Source organism: Artemia sp. Qi Xiang Cuo, chromosome 11 (assembly GCF_049724085.1).
Source record: "Artemia sp. Qi Xiang Cuo chromosome 11, ASM4972408v1, whole genome shotgun sequence".
NCBI lineage: Eukaryota > Metazoa > Arthropoda > Branchiopoda > Anostraca > Artemiidae > Artemia > Artemia sp. Qi Xiang Cuo.
In genome coordinates this window covers 32159553-32183552 of record NC_142804.1, presented here as the reverse complement: position 1 = coordinate 32183552, position 24000 = coordinate 32159553, and the positions used below count along the sequence as shown (strand labels likewise).

Below are 24000 nucleotides of genomic sequence, written 5' to 3'. Positions count from 1 at the left end.
TCTTGTTGTGCACTATCCGTCAGATTCTTTCCAAAGTTTAGACGGTTTTTTCTAGGTATTGGAGTAGATGATGCATTTGTTTATTTCCATCATTGGCAGCGCGCCAAGTTGCAGCTTGATGGAAGCCCCTTAGCTGCAGTTGTTGCTAAGGCCTTAGAGACAACAACGACTTCTATGTTTGTTACGTCACTAACCACTTCTGCTGCCTGCTTTGCGTCATTTTTGTCAAATGTTACTGCTCTCAAAGCGTTCGGGTATGATTTATTTTCTTTTTTCTTGATTTGTTTTCTAGAAAATTTGATAATAATATAGTAGGTACTGCTCAGGGATGAGAAATAACCACGTTTGACAAGTACTCAATGTCAGCATCAAGCAACGTTGTGAAAGCTTCTTCGGTGGTCGACAGACCTGGTTTCCTTAGAAGGAATCCAACATAAAGCCACCAAATGCGCCTATACGCACATTATATATTGCATTTGCAATTTAACTACTTCACAACGGCTCCCAAACATGTCCAAGTTAAGAGCAGCGCACTGTCTAAAAATTGTACTGTTACTTGTGCTTGTGGCGCGAATCAAGTGTTTCCATCTTACCTGGCACTATGGATCTTCGGGACCTGTTTGGACCATGTAGTGTGGTCTGCTGCTAGCTCTTTTGCGAGTGGGAGCCATTAGGTTGTCTATCTGTGTCCAAACTTTCTGAACCCCCTGATACGTTCAAGATCTGAATTAAACAGGTTCCACCAGTTTTTCCGCTACCCTCCATGGCGTCTCTTCCATGAGCTGAGGAGCTCAGCTAGAAGGATTTGGCGGGGCAAGTTCTGTGGCGGCCTTCGTAAAACATGGCTCAGCCATTTCAGTCGACGCTCCTTGATCGTGATGGCAACGCATCTCTTGATACCACACATTTGTCATATATCCACGTTTGATATGCGATCACGCAGGTGTATCCTGACGATACTACGCATACAGTTATTTGCAAACACCTTCAGTGCCTTTGCGTGTAGTTGCTGCACTGACCAAGTTTTGCATCCATAAAGAAGGATTGTGCAAACCAAAGCAAGGTAGACTTGAACTTTAGTGTGTACACTAACTTCACGCCGGTTCCACAATGATTTCCATAAGAAGCAAAGACCGTCTGTGCTTCTTACAATTGCTGTTGAATATCGGCGTCTGAAGATCCATCAGTAAAAAGCTGGGAACCAAGGTATGTGATACTGTCGACCTGATCCAGCTGTACTTTATTTACAGTTAGCGAATGACGATCAGTTTGATTTATTGCCATAAATTTTGTCTTCCTTGTTCTGACTTTCGAGGCAATGCGATCTGCCCATCATCGAGCATAGTTAGGGCTTTCTCTGGGTCTGAGAGGATTCCGACATCATCAGCGTTGTCAGGGTCTTCAGGTGAGAATTTCTGTCCATTCTGAACTCCTGGATGAGAAGATAGGGCATTCTCAAGCACCCAATCAATACAGTAGGTAAACAGAGTCGGCGATAGGACATAGCCCTGTTTTCCTCCAAACTCAACCAGGAATTCTTCAGTCTCTTCTCCGTAAACTTAAACTCGGCTCACTGACCCCTTGTAGTATGCTTTAAGCAGTTCGACCAGTTTCAGGAGCATTCCGTCATTTTCTAGAATTTTTCGAAGTTTCAGGCGAGTAATCGAGTTAAAGGTGGCAAAGAAGTCCCGAAATATCAGAATCAGGGGTAAATTATACCTGTCAAACTGCTGGATAATGAGGCGAAATGCAAAAATATTGTCAGTGCAGCCTATACCAGGATGGAAACCGACTTGGTTTTCATGGGTTCTTTTCTCCCTTTTCCCGTTGAAGTGGTTAAGGAGAATAGTCACAAATATTTTTACCGCGATGTCAATTAGACTTGGTCCTCGGTAGTTTGTGCACTCGGTTTTATCAGCTATCTTGTAGTTATTTGTTCATTTTTCACAGACGCCAAAATAACTTCATTCCATTCCAGGATGGTTAAGAAATTAGGGCGGCGAATTAAGTTTCTCCTTCCTGTGCATCTTTGCAGACGCTGAAATAACACTTCTTCATTTTAGGGTGAAAAATCAGCAATTTCAATTGAGTTTGGTAACTCTGCCGTGACTTCAATTCCTCCTTCCTTTTTATCCTTAACACTCACGCAAGTTAGACTAACACGTTCCTTCATTCCATTTTATTGTCGCTTTGTCTTCTAACGGGAGGTTTCGTTGTGCAACGTTTTCCTTTGAATTTACAAGGTTAAGGTCTAATGAATTATAGAGGAAATCTAAGGTTATAAATGGGTACAGGTAAAAAAAAATTATGTATTATATATTGAATATTCAGTTTTTAATATTTCAAATTTTCTTGACCTCTGTCAACTATAACTGTTTGAACCTAGGGCGTATGTAGATTTTTTCATGGCGGCTTCCACAGCTGTGGAAGCTGCTCTGGAAAAGGAAGGGAATCCACCAAAGAACAAAAATTCATATTTATGATGCCCTAGTCCGATCTGTCTTACTGTATGGCTGCGAGACATGGCCGTTAAAGCCGCTAACACACATGCCCTTAGCACTTTTGAACATAGATGCCAGAGGAGCATACTGGGATTACGTCTCAGCGACCTAATCCCAAATACGATCATCCGCCAATGATGTGACTAGAAGTACGACATCAAAACTATCATATAGACGCCGCGCTTGTCCTGGTTCGGGCCACGTTTTCTGAAGACCGGCCGAGAATATTACAAATCAAAGTCTACTCTGCAAACCAGCGCCTGATTGGAGGAAACAACGTGGAGGACAAGCCAAAACTTGGCTCAACACCGTCAAATCTGACCTCGAGCCGGTTGACGAGTTCCGGAGGCATGGTCGGTGATGCGACCCTTCGTGGCTGGAAATTGTTGCCCCATTAATCCAAGACCGTAACTTGTGGAAGTCCAGCTGATCCTGTCACCAGGAAGAGCTACATACCTTGTGTCCTGATCCAAGTAGAAGTAAGTAAGTTTGTAGATTTTAAATAAATATAATATTTTATTTCTAATAGATTTCATTACCAAATAGAAACTGTACCAGAGACAGCGTAACTTGAAATTCCGTTTTGCGTATTTGTGCTATTTTAATCGTGATATCGAAAGTTCTTAAGATATTTTAAACTCTAACTGTACCAGAAACAATCTAATTTATCATTCTGTTGTGCATATTCGTGCTATTTGCATGGTAATTTTGGAGGTTATTAAGACGTGAGTTTTTTTTATTAGTTTTGTGGTTTGTTTTTCTTTTTCTTTATATGTTATGTTTAATTTAGCTTTTTCCATTTTTTCCCGTTTATAAAGGCTTCAGGACGTGAAGTTGAATTATTCAGGTTTCTTTATTATTTAAAGTTTGCTGATTTTTTTCCACTCCTTTGTTTTAAAATATTATTCACATTTTCTCTATATTTTCATTTGTTAAATTCGATAATTGGAAAGGCAGTGACGTCTAGGAAATTTTTTACCTAGTGTTATTCACTAATATAGTTTTTAAACGACAATTTTGTCGCTCGCCACAATTATTTGGTGTCAGAGAAGACGAAGTTGAACCTTGAAAAAAAGTAAACAGTTTTTTTTTTTTTTTTATAAAAGCATATAAAGTTTGCAGCAATAATATCGATTAAGTAAAGGGTGACATGTTTCCCTTGTTTTGTTTTTTCCTTGTCCCTTCATATTGAAGGAGTGCTCTCAGAAACTAAGAAATGGCTCATTCGATCGTAAATTGAAAGTTCTACCATCATTTTTAAGACCAAAAGTAATTGGAGGGTGACCAGCCCCCCCTCGTTTGCCCTTTTCTTCCTCTAGCACCTTTGCCACCCTCTATAGTACCGAATAAACCGTCTTAGATAGCCATGTAACCCAAAATAATGGAAAGATAAAAAAAAGAATACCTTCAAGTGGGGAGTTGGACCATTTGATCACAGCAACCTCAAGGGCCCCATATTGAGAAACTGGCCGGTTCTTCACGTATACATTTAAATATACATATATTTTAGGATACAACTAACCTTCCATGGGTCTGAGGTGGCAATATCACTCTTTGCTTTTCATTGGTAACGAACTGTAAGTAAGGAGCGACCCGGCTCAATAGTAACCAAAATTCTAAAAAAGGTAACCGAAATTCTAAAATTTCGGTACCAATAGATACATCAAAAAATTAGATTTTTATGCATATTTCAAATATATATGTTTCATCAACTTTAGTCTTACCCATCAATAGTTAAGCGCCTGAGAAAATTTACCTTATTTTTGAAAAAGAGGGAAACACCCCCTAAAAGTTATAGAACCTTAATAAAAATCACACCATCAGATTATTGGAAAGTATACAGACGTTTTCAGGGGGGATTGTTTCTGGTAGTGGGGGGGAGGTGGATCGGGGTATACGTGGGAGGATCTTTCCATGGAAGAAGTTTTCATGGGGAAAGGGACATTGCTATGAAGGGGGCGCCGGAGTTCCCATCATTATTTTAAAAAACGATTAGAAATTAAATTAAAAACAAGTTTTAAACTGAAAAACTTTTCAACGTCAAAACTTAAAACAAACAGAAACTATTACGTATATGATTGGGTTCGTCCCCTATTCAATACCTCATTCTTTACGCTAAAGTTTTTTTTAGTATTTTCAGAAGAGCTATTTATCCTAATTAACGGCCTTTGTTATTAAGGGGTTGTTCTTAAAGAATTGGAAAAAATTCGAAGTGTAGCGTAAAGAGCGAGGTGTTGACTAGGGGGGTGAACTCCCCTAATATACATAATAAAAATACGCGAATATAGAAGTTCGTTGCGTAAGTTGTTTTGTAGGTTACATATATTTATTACTAATAAAAACACTCGTAAGTAAAATTAAGCAACTTTCGAGAAACCCATTTAACCAAAAAAAAGCAAAATTAATATACAAATTTCGTTTTAATTATTCATGTTCGATGAGCCAAAATCAAAGCCTGCATTAATTTTAAAACGTGCAGAAATTAAATAAAAAAACAAGTTTTTTTTTTTAACTGAAAGTAAGGAGCGACATTAAAACTTAAAACGAACAGAACATATTCTGTATATGAAAGGGGCTGTCCCCTCCTCAACGCCCCGTTCTTTACGCTAAAGTTTGACTTTTTCTCACAGCGCTATTTTTTAAAACTATAAAAAACTTTAGCGTAAAGAGCGGTGCGTTGAGGAGGGGACAGCCCCTTTCATATGCGGAATAATTTCTGTTCGTTTTAAGTTTTAATGTCACTCCTTACTTGCAGTTAAAAAAATTAGTTTTTTTATTTAATTGTCAATAAAGAGATATCCTTGTTCTTTATTTAAATTTCTTAAATGCATACTAATGTTAAATTAGCAGTTTTTCACACTATCTCTAAATGGTAGAAGGGGTTTGTCATGACGTGAGTTTGGTGGAGTTGCTAGTCTTGTTTGTGTGGATAATATGTAAAGGTGGTGGAAGTTAGGCCTTTTTGTAAATAAAAAGCCTCCCTTCTGGGAGTAAGGCAATATTTTTAATTTTTTACGTATTTGAGTGTAAGGATTGTTTGCCCTTACACATGTTTGTAACGTAACTTCAAAACGGATATTTTGAGATTGTACTCCGAAATGGAGATAAGTTGATTGATTTTGGCTTGTGGACTCTTTCAAGACAACAGTCTTTGTCCAAAGTGTCAACTTACCTTACAACATTGTTGAAGAAGTGATTTAGAAGTGTAAACTGAAATACTTCTGTTTTTAATCAATTTTTTTACTAGGGTTTTCACTGGAACTGCGATTCTCTTCAACTATTTCATTGTAGTAACTTGGCTTCCAGCGACAATTGTTGTCATCGAAAAATGTCCTCGAGTGATTCCCAAGTTTAAAGTGCCAAATCTTTTTACTTTGTTTCAAAAGTTACAAGTGCCAGTGTTTTTTAAGTATTTTAATCTGTTTTCATGTTGTTTAATTATCTTTTTTTTAGGTTTGAGTGTCCTTAGCGCTTATTTTGTTTTTTATGATCCAAAGCTAACTTTACCAACAGAAAAAGATTTTAAGCTTTTTGAAAATTATCATCCATTTGAGAGGTATACTGAATTGAAAACAAAGTTCTTAGCCGGAACTTCTAAAGAAGAGACTGTTGTGTTGCCATTGCGGTTCGTATTTGGAGTGAGTCCGATAGACAATGGTAATTATCTTGACCCAAGGTCTAGCGGCAATTTAGTATTAAAAGAAGAATTTAATGCTTCTAGTGAGGCTGTACAAATTTGGGTGCTTGATTTTTGTCGCAAATTAAGACGACAGAACTTTACTGATTTAACAAATACTCAAATTTACAGAAATTGTTTCATGGATTCCTTATTAGCGTTTATGGAAAGGCCTTGCTTGGACCCGATTACGGGTTCAGATAGATCACCTTGTTGTCAAAATTCTACGTTTCCTTATTTACCTCAAGTGTTTGATTTTTGCTTAGCTGAAAGTGCCAAAATGAAAATTTTGCCAATGTTTAATACGGGTTTTATTCATGCTGGACCAAGATTTCGAAGAAAGGATAAGAAATTAGTAGCTTTTATTATTGAATACGACAGTATCTACAACTATACCTCGTCATTTGTTGAAATGCACGCTTTCTATAATGAAGTTGAAGATTGGTTTACTAATGAGATTCGAACAGCACCATCAAGCTTGAATGGATATTTTGTATCGTATTTAGAGTTTTATGACCTCCAGTTGTCTCTTAGCCATGGAACAATGATCTCTGTTTTAACCACTCTCGTAATTTGTTTTTGTGTACTTCTTCTATGTACGCGAAACATTAGTGTTAGTTTATGTGCAGCATTAGTAACTTTTACTATTGTAACAACCACCCTCGCCACGCTAGTAAAAATGGGGTGGGAGTTGAATGTTCTAGAGTCTGCTAGCATTTCCTTGGCTGTTGGTCTCTCTATGGATTATACTTTGCATTATTCTGTTGCTTGGTCAGCTTCTGATCAGAAATCCGTAAAATATGTTTTCAAAGCAGTTGGACCTCCTATTTTTGTTGCAGCATTGACCACAGTCTCTCCAAGTCTAGTAATGATGTACTCATCTGTATTAGTGTATCGAAAAATTGGTATGTTTATCTTAATTATAACTACGAGTAGCTTGATATGCTCTTGCTCCTTTTTGCTGCCTCTTCTGAGATTATTAACAAAAATTAATTTCACTTTGTCATTCTGGTCATCTGTTGTCAATTGTTTTTCAGCTAGAAAAGTAAACATCCAATTTTATTTGTCAGTGCCGACAGAATGTCATGTTTTATCGTTAAATTCTTCGTCGACTTGTATTAATGCTTATCCAGCGATAGCTTCTAATATAGAAATGGAAACATTGTCACACATTTGACCAGTGAATTTCCTATAATTGCTCCTTCTTATGTCAAAGACTGAAAGCAATGGTTTTTATTTGTATCACTATTTGTTAAGTTAATTGGCTTAGCAAAGACAGATTAACAAGTGAATGTATCCTAACTATTGTAGAATTCTCTCCTAGGATGGTGAATTCAGTAAAGTTCAATGTTTACCAAGATTAATTACTTAGTTGTCTACAATCGGGAACGGCCCAATAACAAACTTCTACCAATATAGGATGTTTGAAAGTATTTTCCTGGTTGTGAAATTATGACCACTTTATGTATAGTCCATGTTTGAAATTTAAAACCAAGATGTTGGGAGACAAATCGAGTTTTTTAAGCTGCAGATTTCAGAAATACGGCAGCGGTTTTTATTTGCTGCGTCACAAACACCCACAAATTACTATTTCAGTATTAAATTAGTATTTCAGCTGGTTTAACAATTCGCGCGACTCCATCGTCAGTCCTGGTACAAAAGAAGTATCAGGCAATCTATAGAAAAATTTCCTGCATTGCTATTTAAATATCAGATGTATTTACTTGTGGTAAGTCCGGATATAAGGGCTTTGCAAGGGCTAGTAGTTCGGTCTCATGATAGCAAAAAAAAAAATGGTAATTTGTGAATGGCCCCAGTTTCTTAAAAACGCTGTAACTGCCTTTTATGGAGCAGATTAATTTGATTTATTTTTTCCTTAAATTTTCTGACACAAGTCTGTCACGTAGTTAGTGTGAATGAATTCTAAATCAACGGAAGGCTTTTTTGATTCCATGCAGCAGATAATCTCAACTGGTAACCATCAACCTGTGTGGCATGTCCATGTCTATTCTTCTTTAATCCTGTTGTTTTCAGAAATTTGTCTACTGAATTACCAAACTTATCTCTTTCTTTGATGGGTTGACAAAAAAGGCTCTGAAGCTTTCTGGATTCCCAGGTGTGTAAGACCTGCTATGACCGCTATGGAACTTAGCTAATTAATATTTTACTGAGTGTACTTGATCTAGACCGAACCTATGCACGGAGGAATGATAAGTAGGCCCTTTTTCTTGATGTTTTTTTTTACTCTTCAATGCTTGTAGAAACAATAATGTTTAATGTGTACAGTACAAGTGAAGAGAGAATGGAACCTAAAATTGATATGAGCAAACATGCATTAGAGGGGCCCTCTCTTCCCTCCCAACCTCCTGCTTAGTAAACTATAGTATTATTTGCCGTTTATTTGCCATGAATGGCCTTGAAACGGCCAAATTAGTATCGAGAAAAAAGAAGAAGTCAATTTTGAATCCTTTATAATCTCTATGTAATACCTCACAGTTTTAGCCGCATGTTGCCACGGGGTGGTTTATTATGTTCTTGGGCATTTAAATTGATTCTAAGAAAAAAAAATCATTTCCAATTCTATAAGTTGAACGCTCTATATAAGTCGTTTGGGACCGGGCCACTATTTCCTGGGGACCTATGCCAGTATTTGAGGCAGGCTGCTGGAATTATGATATGTCTAACAGAATTTGTTGATACTCTTAAATTGACTGCCTATCTCAGATTCGACACTCAGATTTTCGACACTAATTTGGCCGTTTTAGGGTCGGACTATGATTGAATCTTGTTTTTAATTGAAAGCGGCATTAAGTCTATAAACAAAACTGTTTGAACCAGCTTACTCCCTGTCTTCTGTGACCAACTCCCTGCCTTCTATAACTACTGGGTGATAGAATTATCCATAGGAGAAAAAAAGAAGTCCAAGCTATACTACTACTGCAAATTCTGCGCAACATTAAGCCGCCTGACGCCGATGCACTAGTTAAAACCCTTCTTCTCTCTCAATCTTATTAAAAATTTTAGCTTGAACACTCCCTAAGACATCTCTAAGGAATTTAAGTCATGTCCAGAGTTTACACTTAGTCTAATATGGAGGTGTTGGTTATCCAGCCTTTCACCACCTTGCTGTCTATTTGGTGGAATTCTCAAGGTATTCGGTCTTTGTCCATTCGACGGATATTCTCAAGCCACCTAAGCTTCTCTTCAGGATGCATACGATATTTACTGACGTCGAGTTACTCTGATGTTTCAATCGTACCCCGATCCTTATCCTATTCTACACGCCCCTAAGCTAAGCAAAAGCGCCTTATTTTTTTTATATTCTGCTTTCAAAACTTTCCTTCCAGTTCCCATCCTGAATTATAAACTTGTCCAAATAAGTAATTAATTTTTTACACCGTTTGGTCGCTTACTTTATAGTATCTTCCTTATCGTCGCCTGGTCTAAATCATGCTATTTTCTTTACATTTATGTAAAGTTCTTGCCTTCATCTCATCATTGACAGTGCAGCCTAAGTAAAGAGCGATATGGGCACAATGTATTGTTTATTTCTTAAATAATGAACATGGTTGCATTCTTTTAAACTGTTTACCAGCCATCCGGGGTGATTTCATGATTTAAATGGGATCTCATATGGTAATACAGTCCCATGTTGCCAACTTTCTTTTGAGAATTCTACGCAGAATGGAATCCGTAGGGCTTTGCAATGTTGAGTCTAAAGTTCTTAAACGCAACAAAATCTACTGTTGCGATTTTTATTGAGACCTGATTATTTACAAAGCCTGTTATTCTTGTCAGAGCAGGGAACTATTGTTGGAATTAAATCTACGTACATTTATCATCTCTTTGTGATAACTTTTCGTGATTTTCTAATACTGATTGCTCAGTTACTACTACAATAGTAACTGAGCAAGCCTTTGCATAGGCGTACGGAGGGGGAGGGGCAGCCCCCTTAGAACTTGAAATTTACTCTAGATATGGCTGAAAAAGCAGATGGTTGAAAAAGGTAGATGGCTAAAAAAGCAGTTGATAAAAGATAAATGGTTGAAACAGCTAGGATGAAAAAATAAAAGTAAAAAAAGAAGCAATTACCCATTATGTCTTGGAAAGATTTAGCTCTAATCCAAGAAGATTAATGCTGAAGCTTATTGATGATTTATGATTTTTGGTGATTACTTATTAATAAAGGTTTCATAGGTACGATAGAACTTGCTGGCAATGTAAGGTTTTGTGAACCTGCCAATATAAATTCAGCTCTCCCCCGCCCTTCATCACAGAATCGGTTGCCCCCCCCCCCTTGAGAAGAAGCTACGTACGCCCATGAGCCTTTGAAACCAGACTTCTTTTCTTTTTTCTCTTCTTTTTATGTGAACAACCAGGAATTAATGCTTCTATTTAGCAAACCTTGTGTACTGCTGCGTGTAAAAACTATTTAGTTTTATCAGTCTGCTATGCGCAAGTGTGGCACTGCCCACTGGAGTGGGGATTGCGTTAGAAGCGATAGGGAATAAGCAAGAACCCTGGTATGCCCCTAACTTTTGTTTGACAAGTTAGTAGGAGCAGGAATATTTAGTTTGCGGTGAAGTTCAACACTATAATCTAAATAAGGATATTATAGATTCTATCATTGTAGTGGTAGCTAAAATACCTAAATTAATCATAGGCACCGCAATAGCGCTGCCTAAGTAAAGAGCGATGTTGGCATAACGTATTATCTTTTTTTCTCACCAGGGCACTTCATACAGAAGGAGCTATCGTAGAAATTTTGAAAGGGGCTCATTCGATTGGAAAGCTCTAGTGCCCTCTTTATGAGTCGAAAGTGATTGGAGGGCAACTAGCCCCGCACAGCCCATCATTTCCCCAAACATATTCAATCAAAATTTGTACTTTACTGCAAACAAAATATATTTTAAATGTTTTCACTTTTTTTTACTTTAATAAATAAAAAAAATATTGAGACTAAGGAATAAATATTAATATCTATATTAAATTGACAATCCACCGTCATTCGTATTTTGTCTTTTCAGTAAAGTGCAAATTATGTTCTGGTCTCGAGAGGACATAGGGGTTGTCACTCCTACTCATTTTAATGTTTGCTTGTTTTGAGTTTGACTCGGTTATTTATTGTAATTTCTATTCGCTTTGTGTTTCAATTATTTATTGATGGTAATTTGTGTTAGTTTTACGCTTGAAAGATTATTTTATTTTTGCTTATTTTTTGTTTATGGAGCTCTTTAATTTTCTTTCAAAAAACTATTTTATGGAGAAAGTTTTTTTTTTTAAATTAACTATAAGTTAAAAATGATTTGTGTCAATAGCAACCGAAAAAATAAAATTGAAATTTTGATACCGAAAAACTCATAAGAAATTCCCATTTTATGGCGATTCCAAATTTACAAAACATATTAGTTTTAAAATTACCCATAAAAAGTTACGAGCCTGACGAAATTTGTGTAATTTCAGAAAAATGGGTTAAATACCTTCTGAAAGAAGTGTAATGCTGACGAAAATTATAGCATCGTCTTCAGCATGTCTAAGAACCCTGTTGCGGCTTTTTCAAGCTTCCATATGAAAAAAACGGAATTTGCATTCTTTCTGAAGAAATTTGATAACAGATGCTTATTTATTTGTGAACTTGGCGATCGTTCCCAAGTAGTGGTCGTAGAATGTTGGAAGAGGGCTCACTCAAATGGAAATTAAATGTTCAGTGCCCTTTTAAGTAATAGAAGAGATCGTGATGGAAGAAAGTGTTTATTTCTACCATATTCTACCATAAATCAGATTTTTTTTTCAAACAGGCCTAAATACTATTGAATGAAAATTTTGAGATTATATAGGCCTGTATAATATATAGTCTAGGAAACCGGACCTCACTCGGTTTAGTGGTACTCGGCACATGGCAGGCTTGTATATATTTGAACTTCTTTTCCAGCTTTTCTCCAGTAATTACTTTTGCTTTAATTGCTTTATTACATAGTTCAGGAACAACCAGGCGTGCCCTCTGAAATATCGAAATCACGAATTAGCGTAATTACCATGTTATTCTTTAGTTTCAACTCATGGGGTGCCAAATCAGCAATTTCAGTTGAATTTAGACCTTCTGTCGAGAATTCAATTCCTTCTGTCTTTCTACCCACCACAGAATCATAAGTTTTATAGTATTTGTGTTCTCTTGGTAGATGATCGACAGTCTTACCATTAATTTTACTTTCTTGTTTTTCTTAGCTGCTGTAAAATAAAGCGTTCCTTCATTATCTTGTAATAAGATTACTTTAAATATGCTTCCCGTTTGGTTGATGATGCTCATTGTCGCATGTCTTCTAATCGCAGATTTCTTTATGCGTTATTTTCGTTGCCATTCTTACTGTCACTTGGATGGTTTCCATGCATTTGGTTTGATTGCTCTTATTCATTCGTCATCTTGTATAATTTCAAATGACTTAATAAATACAAAAAACGACACGATCTCCCTGGGAAAAAATAATATAAATTGATCTTTAAATGCGTATGAATGTGACGTCATTCATAAAATATACGTTTTCCAAAATTAAGGTTCTGAACGAATTTTCCCAAAGTCGTGACCTATCTAGATCCTTTTTTTAAGGCCAGAAAATGTTATTGTGCTGCTTTTCAGAAGAATGTCAAGCAATTTTTCTAGTTAAAATACAGCCGTACATACATATATGTACAAATATTGCTCGATTAAGTATATAGCCCAAAAGTTTCAGATCTTATCAGAGTGAAGTGTTTATTTCTGCCCTTTTGCGCTGCAAAACAGTAATTTAGGCCCAAACCGGGACAAAATGCTATCGAGTGAAAATTTCGAGATGGCCAATTGAATACCCCTGACCCCCGTTCCAAACCAAATAATCAGCGACAGCAGGACTGAAATCCCCGTCCTCGCGGACAAAGGACTTCAAGACTAGCGTGCCAACATCTCGGCTAGGAAGGCAATATCAAAAGGCTGTATTATACCAGCTATTGGGGAAGGTGAAAGGTAGGAAGTTTTTCTTTTAGGGACGGGGTGCCAAAACATTGAAAATGGGGGCTTTAAGTGTCAAATTCTCCAGCTATTGTAAAAGGTCTTCCAGTCAATGTAGAGGCGATTCAACCTATAGTATCGTTTCATTTGGGACAATTGATTTAGACTAAGCACGGAACATAGATGCTTAGGGAAAAATGGATCTTATGTTATTGCGGAAGTATTTTTTGTTTGAAGCAAAAATTACATTTGCAACATATTAAATGGATGGGGAAGCTCGTAAGTATGAATATGGACCAGACTGAAAATTCTAGGGTAGTTTTATGTAAATCTTTCTCATTAGTTATATCTTTATATATTAATTTTGTTTATTACAATGGCTCTTAGTTACAATAAGTGTATCATCCACCTACATGCTTCAAGGCAAAAGAGAGGGAAAATTTTGCAGGAACGGTTTTACTTAAGAATTGTCCCCTTAAAATATCAACATCACTTCCAGAAAAAAAAAACATTTTGACATTGCAGGCTCCTCTAAAATATCTTAAGGGGTCGTTTTTACCGGGGTGATTTCCATTTTCAAACCATTGCTAGGTAGAGGTTAAAGTTGGACTTAAAAACCAGGGGCAGTTAGGGTGAAGCCCTCCTAAGATTTCTATTAAACAGGATATTATATAAAAAACAATCATAAATTGAATGAAAGTAAAAAGCGACAGTGAACTTATAGCGAAGAGAATTTATTCCATATACGGAGGCAGGCTGCCACTCCTAAACCCCCACACTTTATAGTTTAGCTTAGTTAGGGCTTAGCTGAATACAAATCATTCGCCTCCTTAAGCCCCCGTGCTTTAGGCAAAGATTTTATAGGGTTTTACTCAAAGCATATATGAGTGCAACAGATATAGTAAGTGGGCTATTACAAGTACTTGATTTATCGTTTGCCTTTTCATACGTTTTAATAAAATATTTTATTGTTTAAAGGAAATGTGATACAATAAGCTCTTCTATTCTAGAGGTAGTATGAACGATACTTCTTATCCCATTCCAATGGCCTCAGCCGTTCTTAAAGCATATGGGGCTAAACTCAAACTCTGGGCTTTATGTAGGGTTTTACTGAAAGCATTGTTGAGTGCAACACAAATAGTAAATGGGCAATTGCTAGTGTTCTGTTTATCGATTGCCTTTTGTATGTTTGAATAGAAAATGTTATTGTTTATAGAAAATGCGGACCAATAAGCTCTTCCATTCTTGAGGCATTATGAATGATACTTTTTATCCGATTTCAATTGCATCGGCCGTTCTTAAAGCATATGGGGCTAAACTTAAACTCAGGCATGAAGGACAGATGGTTAAGAAGGGAGGAGACTGTCCCCTCGTATTCCGATAATGATTGTTGAGTTAAACAACAGTTAAACTTTGCTGTAAAGAATAGAGGGTCAAGTGTGTGAATTGTTCCCCTCATGTATAGCATCTGTTTGCTTTCAGTTCCTATGTCATTTTTTTTTACTTTAATTTAGATAATTTCTTATTTAACAGTAAAGTACAAATTATGTTCGGGTCTTTAGAAGGCACGGGGGCGTCAGCCCTACTCATCTTAGTCTCTGCTGGTTTTGAATTTGACTTGGTTGTTTATTTTATTTTCTGTTCGTTTTGGGTTTTATTTATTTATTGACGGCGATTGATGGTAGTTTTACGTTTGAAAAATTGTTTGCCTTTATTACCTGCTCATCTTTTGTTTAATGGTGCTCTTTAGCTTTCTTAGAAAGATTTCTTTTGTGGGAAATGTTTTTTAATATTAATTTATGTCCGTTTTTAGTTGGTATAGTATTTTTCAATCGTTAAAAAATATATTTTAGATCTTTTCAGTTTTTCTTGATAAGGATTCAAATTTGTCTAACTATTTATATGTAGGACAAAATTTTCAACAATTTTTAATAAAATACGCCCTAATGCCAATCTGTATTCATGTAGCATATTTTGATTTAGTTTTTCACCTCAACTTTAGCTGAAAAATGAAACTTAATTCCCTATTCTATTCCTAGGGAATTGTATTTGCGATATTTTAACAACCTGGATTCACTTATATTCTTTTGATGTTTTCAATAGTAAGAGCAGAAGTACTAATAGTAGCAGCCTTGAAAGTTTCAATTTTACACCCTCAGTCGTTCTTGAGATATTGCTGGTCTATATTCTTGACAACCAGCATGCACATATGGCCTTTCGATTTAGTTTTAAAGCAACATAATTTTTCCCTGAAAGTTTCTACTTTATACCCTATCCCAGTCCTCAGTTTGCAATAAGTCTTTCAGTTTGCAAAATTCCTAGCTCCTTTCGTACTATACGGGTGAACTATTGCCACTATCCCACATTTGCCACTTTAACAACCTGGATGCAATTCAAATGTTTTGATTTAGTTCAATAGTAGTATTAGTTGTAGTAGCAAAAGTGGTAGTAGCCTAATATTAGTAGTCCTGAAAGTTTCAGCTTAATGCCCTAAGGTATTGCTGGGTACCACCCAAAGGTACATATTGTGTTTTGATTAAATTCAACACTTCTCTTAAATTGCATTGAACGCTTCACCTTAATGCTCTAAGTATTTCCCAAGATGTTGCTGATATACCGTTTTAGCTACCAGTATAAACATAGTGTGTTTTGATCCAGTTCAACACCGCGCTCACCATTCACTGAAAGTTTTCCTGATATCCTTAGCATTAGCAATAGCTGTAGTCGTAGTAGCAGAAGTAATAGTGGGAGCATTGGGAGTAGTAGTAATAGTGGTAGCAATAGTAATAGCAGAAATAGTAATCACATTTGGTCTAGTTCAGCATGCATCCCCCCCCCCTCATGCCCTGATAGTTTTATCTTAATACTTTATAGATAGTTTAAGATAGTTTCATCTTAATAGTGTGTCTCGGATTAGCCCAACACCCCCCTCAACAGTCTTTGAAAGTTTCACTTTAATACCATTAGCTTTAGTAATAGTAGTAGCAGTACCAGTAAGCACACAATGCATTTTATTTGTTAAACATTCCCCTCAACATACTCTGAAAGTTTAGACCTAATATTCTAATTCGTTTCTAAGATATTGCTAATACGCCTTTTTAACAGCCTGCATACATATAGTGTGTTTCAATCCCCTCAACATTTCCTTCTTAATACCCTTAGCCCTAGTTTTAATAGTAGTAGTATGCATCTGATGCCTTTTGGTTGGTTCAACATCCCCCTTTGCATGCTCTGAAGTTTCTACATAATACTTGAAACCGTCCCATTGATATAGCTATTACGCCCTTTTAATAAGCTGCATCGACATAGTGTGTTTTGATTCGGCTCAATATTCCCTGAAAGTTTCACCGAAATACCTCAAGTTTCAGAAGTACTTGTAGCAGAAATAGTAGTAGTAGAATGCACTTAATGCCTTATGGTTAGTTGATTAATCCCCCTTAAGCCGTCCTGAAAGTTTCAACTTAATGTCCTAGGTCATTCCTTAGATATTGCTGATACGTCCTTTTGTCAACCTTCATACCCTTAGCCTAAGTAGTAGTGGTAGTTATAGTAGTAGTAGTAGTAGTTGCAATATGCAAATAATACCTATTGGGTAGATCAACATCCCTCTCAACACGCCCTGAAAGATTCAAGTTAATACTGAAAGTCGTTCCTGAGAAACCGCTCATGCACCCTTTTGGTAACCCGAGTCCAGATAGTGTGATTGAATTTAGTTCAACATCCTTCTAAATATTCCCTGAAAAATTTACCTTATTATAGTACAATTAGCCTCAGTAGAAGTGGTAGAACATAGCAGTAGCAGCAGTAATTCTAGCAATAGAATTACAGCAAAAGGAACATAGTTCCTTTTCGTTAGTTCAACATCGCGTTCAACATGCTCTGAAAGTCTAACTGAATATTCTAAGCCGTTTCTATGATATTGGTTATATGCCCTTTTGGAAACTTGCATACACATAATGTGTTTTGGTTTGGCTGAAACTCCCCCTAAACATTCCCTGAAAGTTTCAGTTTAATACCGTTAACCTCAGTATAAAACATAAAATCGCGAAGAAAGGAAGAAAACGAGGACAATTAACACCCAGTGAAAAAATTGAAAAATCATGCAAACATTTCGGTCAAGACCTCTGCTTGACCGTCCTCAGTGCAGAATAAAACTGATAAAAATATAAAAACCGAACCTTAAAATAAATACACAAAACTAAAATTGGACGACCCTTTCTCAGTAACGGTGTAACTGAATAAAAAACACAAGCCTAAATGGCATTTCACAATTTCATTTTATGTAAAGCACTCTTAAAGGCTAATTGCTTTCCTGTTTGATTAGTATCGGATATTCTATTTGATTGCACAATATAATTTTGTGGATGTATGTAAAAACGATCAGATTTAATAATTTCATCATAATTGGGACTTGGGAAAGTTTCTCCAGTGTCTCTATTGAGAGCTACTTTTTGGTGAATGTGCTTTTTTATTTCAACTGCCTCCCTGAAAACTTGCGTGAGACCTTTAACGGGGACAACAATGTATCGTCAAACAAAATGAAATGGTGTGGACTCTCATACACATGTTGCGCCAAGGCGGAATAAAAAACCTCATGCCTTTGGCGTAGCCTCATGTCCTTGTCGATTGAGGACCTATGTTCAGATAACCTCTCCCCCAATTGTTGTTGGGTTCTACCAACATAAAAACAGCAACAAGAACAAGGAATTCTATAAACATCACTACCGAGAATAGGGCTGGTTTTATCTTTGCTGTTGTTGAAAAAGTTCTGTCTAGTATTTGCATTCTTAAAGGCGACTTAGTTTATGTTTTTTTAAGGATTCTTTTCAGTTTGTCACTCAATTTTGGAATGTAGAGTAGAACAGTGAACAGTTCCTTATCATCCACCAAGGGGACGATATATGTTGGGGTTTGTGGAGTTGATGCATTCTTTTCTGCCTTTTTTCGTCTTTTGTCTATAATGGTCTCAAGTATTTTTATAGGGTAGCCATTGCAAAATAAAATGTCCTTAATATAGTTCAATTCTGAGACTATGTGAGGCTCTGAGCGTATTCTTATTACTCGGTCAACCAAAGAAATAACAACTCCTCCTTTTATACAGGGAGAGGGGTTGGAGGAAAAATGCAAATACCTACCGTTATGCGTAGGCTTTCTATAAATAGAAAATTCAAGGCCAGGAGACTTATTAAAAATTAAAACATATAGAAAAGGAAGTTTGTGGTTATGTTCTAGTTCTAAAGTGAACTGAAGGTTAGAGTCCAAAGTGTTTAGATGAGTTAAGAAGGAGTTAAGTGACTCCCCTCCATGCTCCCGCACAGAAATAACATCATCCACAAACCGACCCAAGAACCGGTGTTTCATAGGAAAAATTTTCAGAGCAGAGGTTTCAATGAATACTATATAAAAAGTTGCCAAAAATGGTGAAAGACCTGTACCCATGGGTAGACCCCTGATTTGGGTGAAAAATGATTATTATATCGGAATTATGAGGAGGAACTATTGCAAAGACGGACGAGACGCATAATTGTTTCTATATCCAGTGTTTTGTAGTCCATTTGATCAATATTATCTTATAATTTCCTTTGAAGAGCTAGTTCACATTTTTAATATCGCAAGACATAGAAATGGCATTGAAACTGGCCAAAATTGTATCTTTTTTTTTTCAATGTCTTTTAATTTTTCAACAAGGTGAACTGAATTTTTTATGTATGAAGTTTGCGTCTGCATAAGGGGGTGAAAAAGTGTTGACAACCATTTTCCCAATCTGGCAGTCGGAGAGCTATAAGAAGTCACAATTGGGTGTAGAAGAACTCCATTTTTGTGGATTTTTTGAGACGGTAAAATTTTAAAGCGGAGCAACCTTTAGGATAAAATAATTTATACATTTGTGGAGTAATAAGTCTTTCAGTTTGCAAAATTCCTAGCACTTTTCGTACTATACGGGTGAACTTATCGGTGGGGTCTGAATCTATGGTTTTGTAAGTATGGGTGTCGGATAAAATATCTGTAACTTTTTCATTATATGAAGTTTTACCAAAGATAATAATTTTATTTCCTTTATCAGCCCTGGGGATAATGATATGTGGGTTTTTTCTTAATTTTTTGAGAATTTGTGTTCCCTGATTTTTGACCTTGAGGAATATGGAATAAAATCGACAATATTCTTAACCACCTCTCCTCGAAGTAAATCTGGATTTTCCACAGCACCACGTGAAGCAAATATACCCGCCTCCGCATTTGAGGCTATCTCTGAGAAATTCATTTGTGTTTGAGGTAGGCAAAATCTAGGTCCCTTAGACAAAACATGGGTTTCTTCCGGAGTAAGAACTTTAGAAGATAGGTTCTCAATGGACGGACCAGGGCAAAATCTAGGAAGAAAACACCTGGAATTCTGAAAATTTTCAAACTCTTCTGATAAACGAGCCTTAGCCATACCAAAGTCGTGGCGGAAAGTATTCTGAGCTATTCTAGAAAACTGCTGAAAATCTATCGGTGAAAGGTTTTGCTGTAGAAAATGTCGAGTTTTTGAAATTGTATTACTAAGAAAAAAAACGTCGTTTTTTTTGGTCTTCTAAAATGTGAAAGAGTGAAAACCAACCAAATCACTAAATTGCCTTTCAGAGTGTGTACCTAGGTTTAGGCGGAAACGAAGAGAATTCGGAAGAATTCTCTTTCCTCTACAATGCTGTAAAAATTCTTGTTGATTAATAAGAGTAGAGATGGGGGTACCAGCGCGGACGGAAGTCAATATATGGGCATAGAGTCCCTAGGGAGAACACGTGGTTAATGGGGTCAATGACCTCTTTCTCCAGGTGTGTTTTTGGCACGCCCTCAGCGAATGTTATGCCGTCCAGGAATTTGGAACACCTGTGCTGTCGACCTCAATTCACCTATCGTGAATCAATAATTCCCCTTAGAAACAACAAATTAATTCCCCTTTCTTGACAGATCAATCAACCAATGACATCATCTGTCAGACTTTAAAAATTTTCGCCTAGAAACGATTCTCCAGGAATAGATCCAAGTCATTAATGTCTTTGCCTCGGAAACAACTCTTTTGGTCGAACTCCAAAGGATATTAATAACCAAAGGCCATGGAAACAATTCTCCAAGAAACATCTTAGCGATGAATTGTTTTAGCGCGGGAATCAGGTTTCTTATTAATTTGAAATGCATTAGCGCAGAGATGCCAAAAACAAAAGGAACACGCTGAATTACGTTCAGGGGATTATTTGGGCGAAACTGTTTTAGACAGGTTATGGAATTATTTCGGCGAAACAGATAGAGACATTTTAAAAGATGATTTTAGGAAAGGTTTTGGAAGAGGATTTGGGGGTGAAACTCTGTGGTCGTTATAATACACAAGTTTCATTTGAACAGTGTCGTGAGGTGCTCTACCACAACCCCAAAGGCTTCCAATCCCCCTACCCAACCCCGAAGGGTTCCGATCCCCCTACCCCAACCCCGAAGGAAGCCCCCGGTCCTCAAAGGGCCACCGGCGCCCCCAAAGGCCCACCCCAGACCCCCAAAGACCCTCCCCGGGCCCCCAAAGGTCCCCCGGACCCCAAACGCTCTCCTCAGACCCTCAAACACACACCCTCAAAACACACTATGTTTATACTGGTAGCTAAAACGGTATATCAGCAACATCTTGGGAAATACTTAGAGCATTAACTGCCCCCCCCCGGACCCCCAAAGGCCCTCCCCCGGCCCCCAAAGGTCCCCCGGACCCCAAACGCTCTCCTCAGACCCTCAAAGGCCCTCCCCTGGTCCTCAAGGGTCCCCCGGACTCCCAAAGGGCCCCCGGACCCCAAATGCCCTCCCCCAGACCCCCAAATGCCCTCCCCCAGACCCCCAAAGGTCCCCCGGACCCCAAACGCTCTCCTCAGACCCTCAAAGGCCCTCCCCTGGTCCTCAAAGGGCCCCGGACCCCCAAAGGGCCCCCCGACCCCAAATGCCCGCCCCCAGTCCTCAAAGGTCCCCCGGGACCGAGAAGCGCCGCGGGCCAGGAAAGCGCCGCATGGGGATGCGCCGCAGGGGATGCGCCGTGAGTCGGGGGAAGCGCCGCAGGGGATGCGCCGCAGGGAGGCGCTGCAGGGATGCGCCGCAGAAAGCGCCGCATGGGGATGCGCCGCAGGGGATGCGCCACGAGTCGGGGGAAGCGCCCGGGTCGAGGGGATGCGCCGCAGGGATGCGCCGCAAAAAGTAAACTAAAAAGTAAAAATTTCGAAATGTTATCCCCCAAACGCCCTCCTCAGACCCCCAAAGGCCCTCCCCTGGTCCTCAAAGGGCCCCCGGGCTCCCAAAGGGCCAACCGGACCCCAAGGGTCCCCCGGGCCCCCAAAGGTCCTCCCCCGGTCCCCAAAGGTCCACTGGGCTCCCAAAAGACCAGCCAATCCTCAAGGGCCCCGGATCGCCAAACGCCCTCCCTGGGCCCCAAAGGCCCTCCCCCGGGCCCCATACATGCACACAAAAACTTACACACACACAAAAACTTAAACACACACACAAAAACTTACACACACACACGAAAACTTACACACACACACGAAAACTAACACACACACCCCAAAACTTACAAACACACACACACACACAAAATTACACACACACACACAAAAAATTAAACATGCACACGAAAACTTACATGCACAAAAAAAATTACATGAACACAAAAACTTACACAAACACACAAACACACAAAACTCACACACACACACACACGAAAACTCACACACACACACAAAAACTTACACACACACAAAAACTTACACACACACACACACACAAAAACTTACACATTAACACAAAAAAACTCACACACACACTCACAAAAACTTACACACACACAAACACATACACACACACAAAACTTACACACACACACACACGAAAACTTACACACACACGACAAAACTTACACACACAAAAACTTACACACACACACACACACACACACACAACTTATACACACACACACACAAAAAACTTACACACACACAAAAACTTACACACACACACACACAAACTTACACACACACACACACAAAAAACTTACATCCACACACAAAAGCTTAGACACACAAAAACTTACACACACACACACACACAAAAACTTACACACACACAAAAACTTACACACATACACAAAAACTTACACACACACACACAAAACTTACAAACACACACACACGAAAACTTACATACACACGCCAAAACTTACACACACACACACAAATAAACACACAAACAAAAAAAAAAACACAAACACACACACACACACAAAAACTTACACATGAACACGAAAACTTACATGCACACAAAAACTTACAAGCACACAAAAAATTACACACACACACACACACAAAACTTACACACACAAACACACGAAAAATCACACAAACACTAAATAAAATACACACACAAAAAATTACACACACACACACACACACACACACACAAAAACATACACACACACACACAAAAAACATACACACACACACACACACGAAAACTTACACACACATGCCAAAACTAACACACACAAAAACTAACACACACACACACACAAAAAAAATAACACAATCACACTAAAAATTACAATCACACAAAAAAAAACATGCACACAAAAACTTACACACACACACACACACACAAAACTTACACACACAAACATACGAAAACTCACACACGCACGCAAAAACTTACACACACAAAAAAACTTACACACACACACACACACAAAAACTAACACAATAACACAAAAAAACACAAACAAACACTCACAAAAACTTACACACATACACACACACACACACAAAAATTACACACACACATACGAAAACTTACACACACACACCAAAACTAACAAACACAAAATCTTACACATTCACACGAAAACTTACAAACACACACAATAAAACTTACACACACACGCCAAAACTTACACACACACACACAAACTTACACACACACACACACACACAAACAAACTAACACATGCAAACGAAAACTTACATGCACACAAAAACTTACATTCACACACAAACTTACACACACACACACACACAAAAATTACACACACACACACGAAAAAATAAACAAAAACGCACAAAATTACACACACAAAAACATACACACACACACACACACACACACAAACATACACACACAAACACAAAAAACTTACACACACACACACACACACAACCATAACAACAATAAAAATAATATTCTCTAAAATCTAAATCGATTAGACTATATTACTAATACACACACACACAAAAAAAAACACACACAATCTCAAAATTACCTTAAAAAAAAAACTTACATTCACACAAAAAATTACACACACACACAAAAACTTACACACACGCACAAAAACTTACACACACAACACAAAAACTTACACACACACACACGAAAACTTACACACACACGCCAAAACTTACACACACACAAAAACTTACACACACACACACACACACACACACAAAAACTAACACACACACACACACACACACACACACACAAACTTACACACACACACACACGAAAACTTACACACACACGCCAAAACTTACACACACACAAACACACAAACACACACACACACACAAACTTTTACACACACACACACAAAAAAAAAACTTACACACACACAAAAACTTACACACACACACACACAAACTTACACACACACACACACAAAAAACTTAAATCCACACACAAAAGATTAGACACACAAAAACTTAAAAACACACACACACAAAAACTTACACACACACAAAAACTTACACACACGCACAAAAACTTACACACACACACAAAAACTTACACAC

At 37.8% G+C, this 24000-nt stretch overlaps 1 protein-coding gene across 2 annotated transcripts in view; it reads left to right on the top strand.

Moving 5' to 3' along the window:
• Positions 1-15103, top strand: part of disp (RND transporter family member dispatched) — a 110356-nt gene extending 95253 nt beyond the window's left edge. For both annotated transcript variants that reach the window (XM_089096697.1, XM_089096698.1), the window contains exons 10-11: positions 56-254; positions 5749-15103. In XM_089096697.1, the coding sequence (XP_088952823.1) occupies positions 56-254; positions 5749-7354 (1805 nt within the window). In that variant the 3' untranslated portion in view covers positions 7355-15103. The remainder of the gene's footprint in view (positions 1-55; positions 255-5748) is intronic.
• Positions 15104-24000: the final 8897 nt, after the last annotated feature.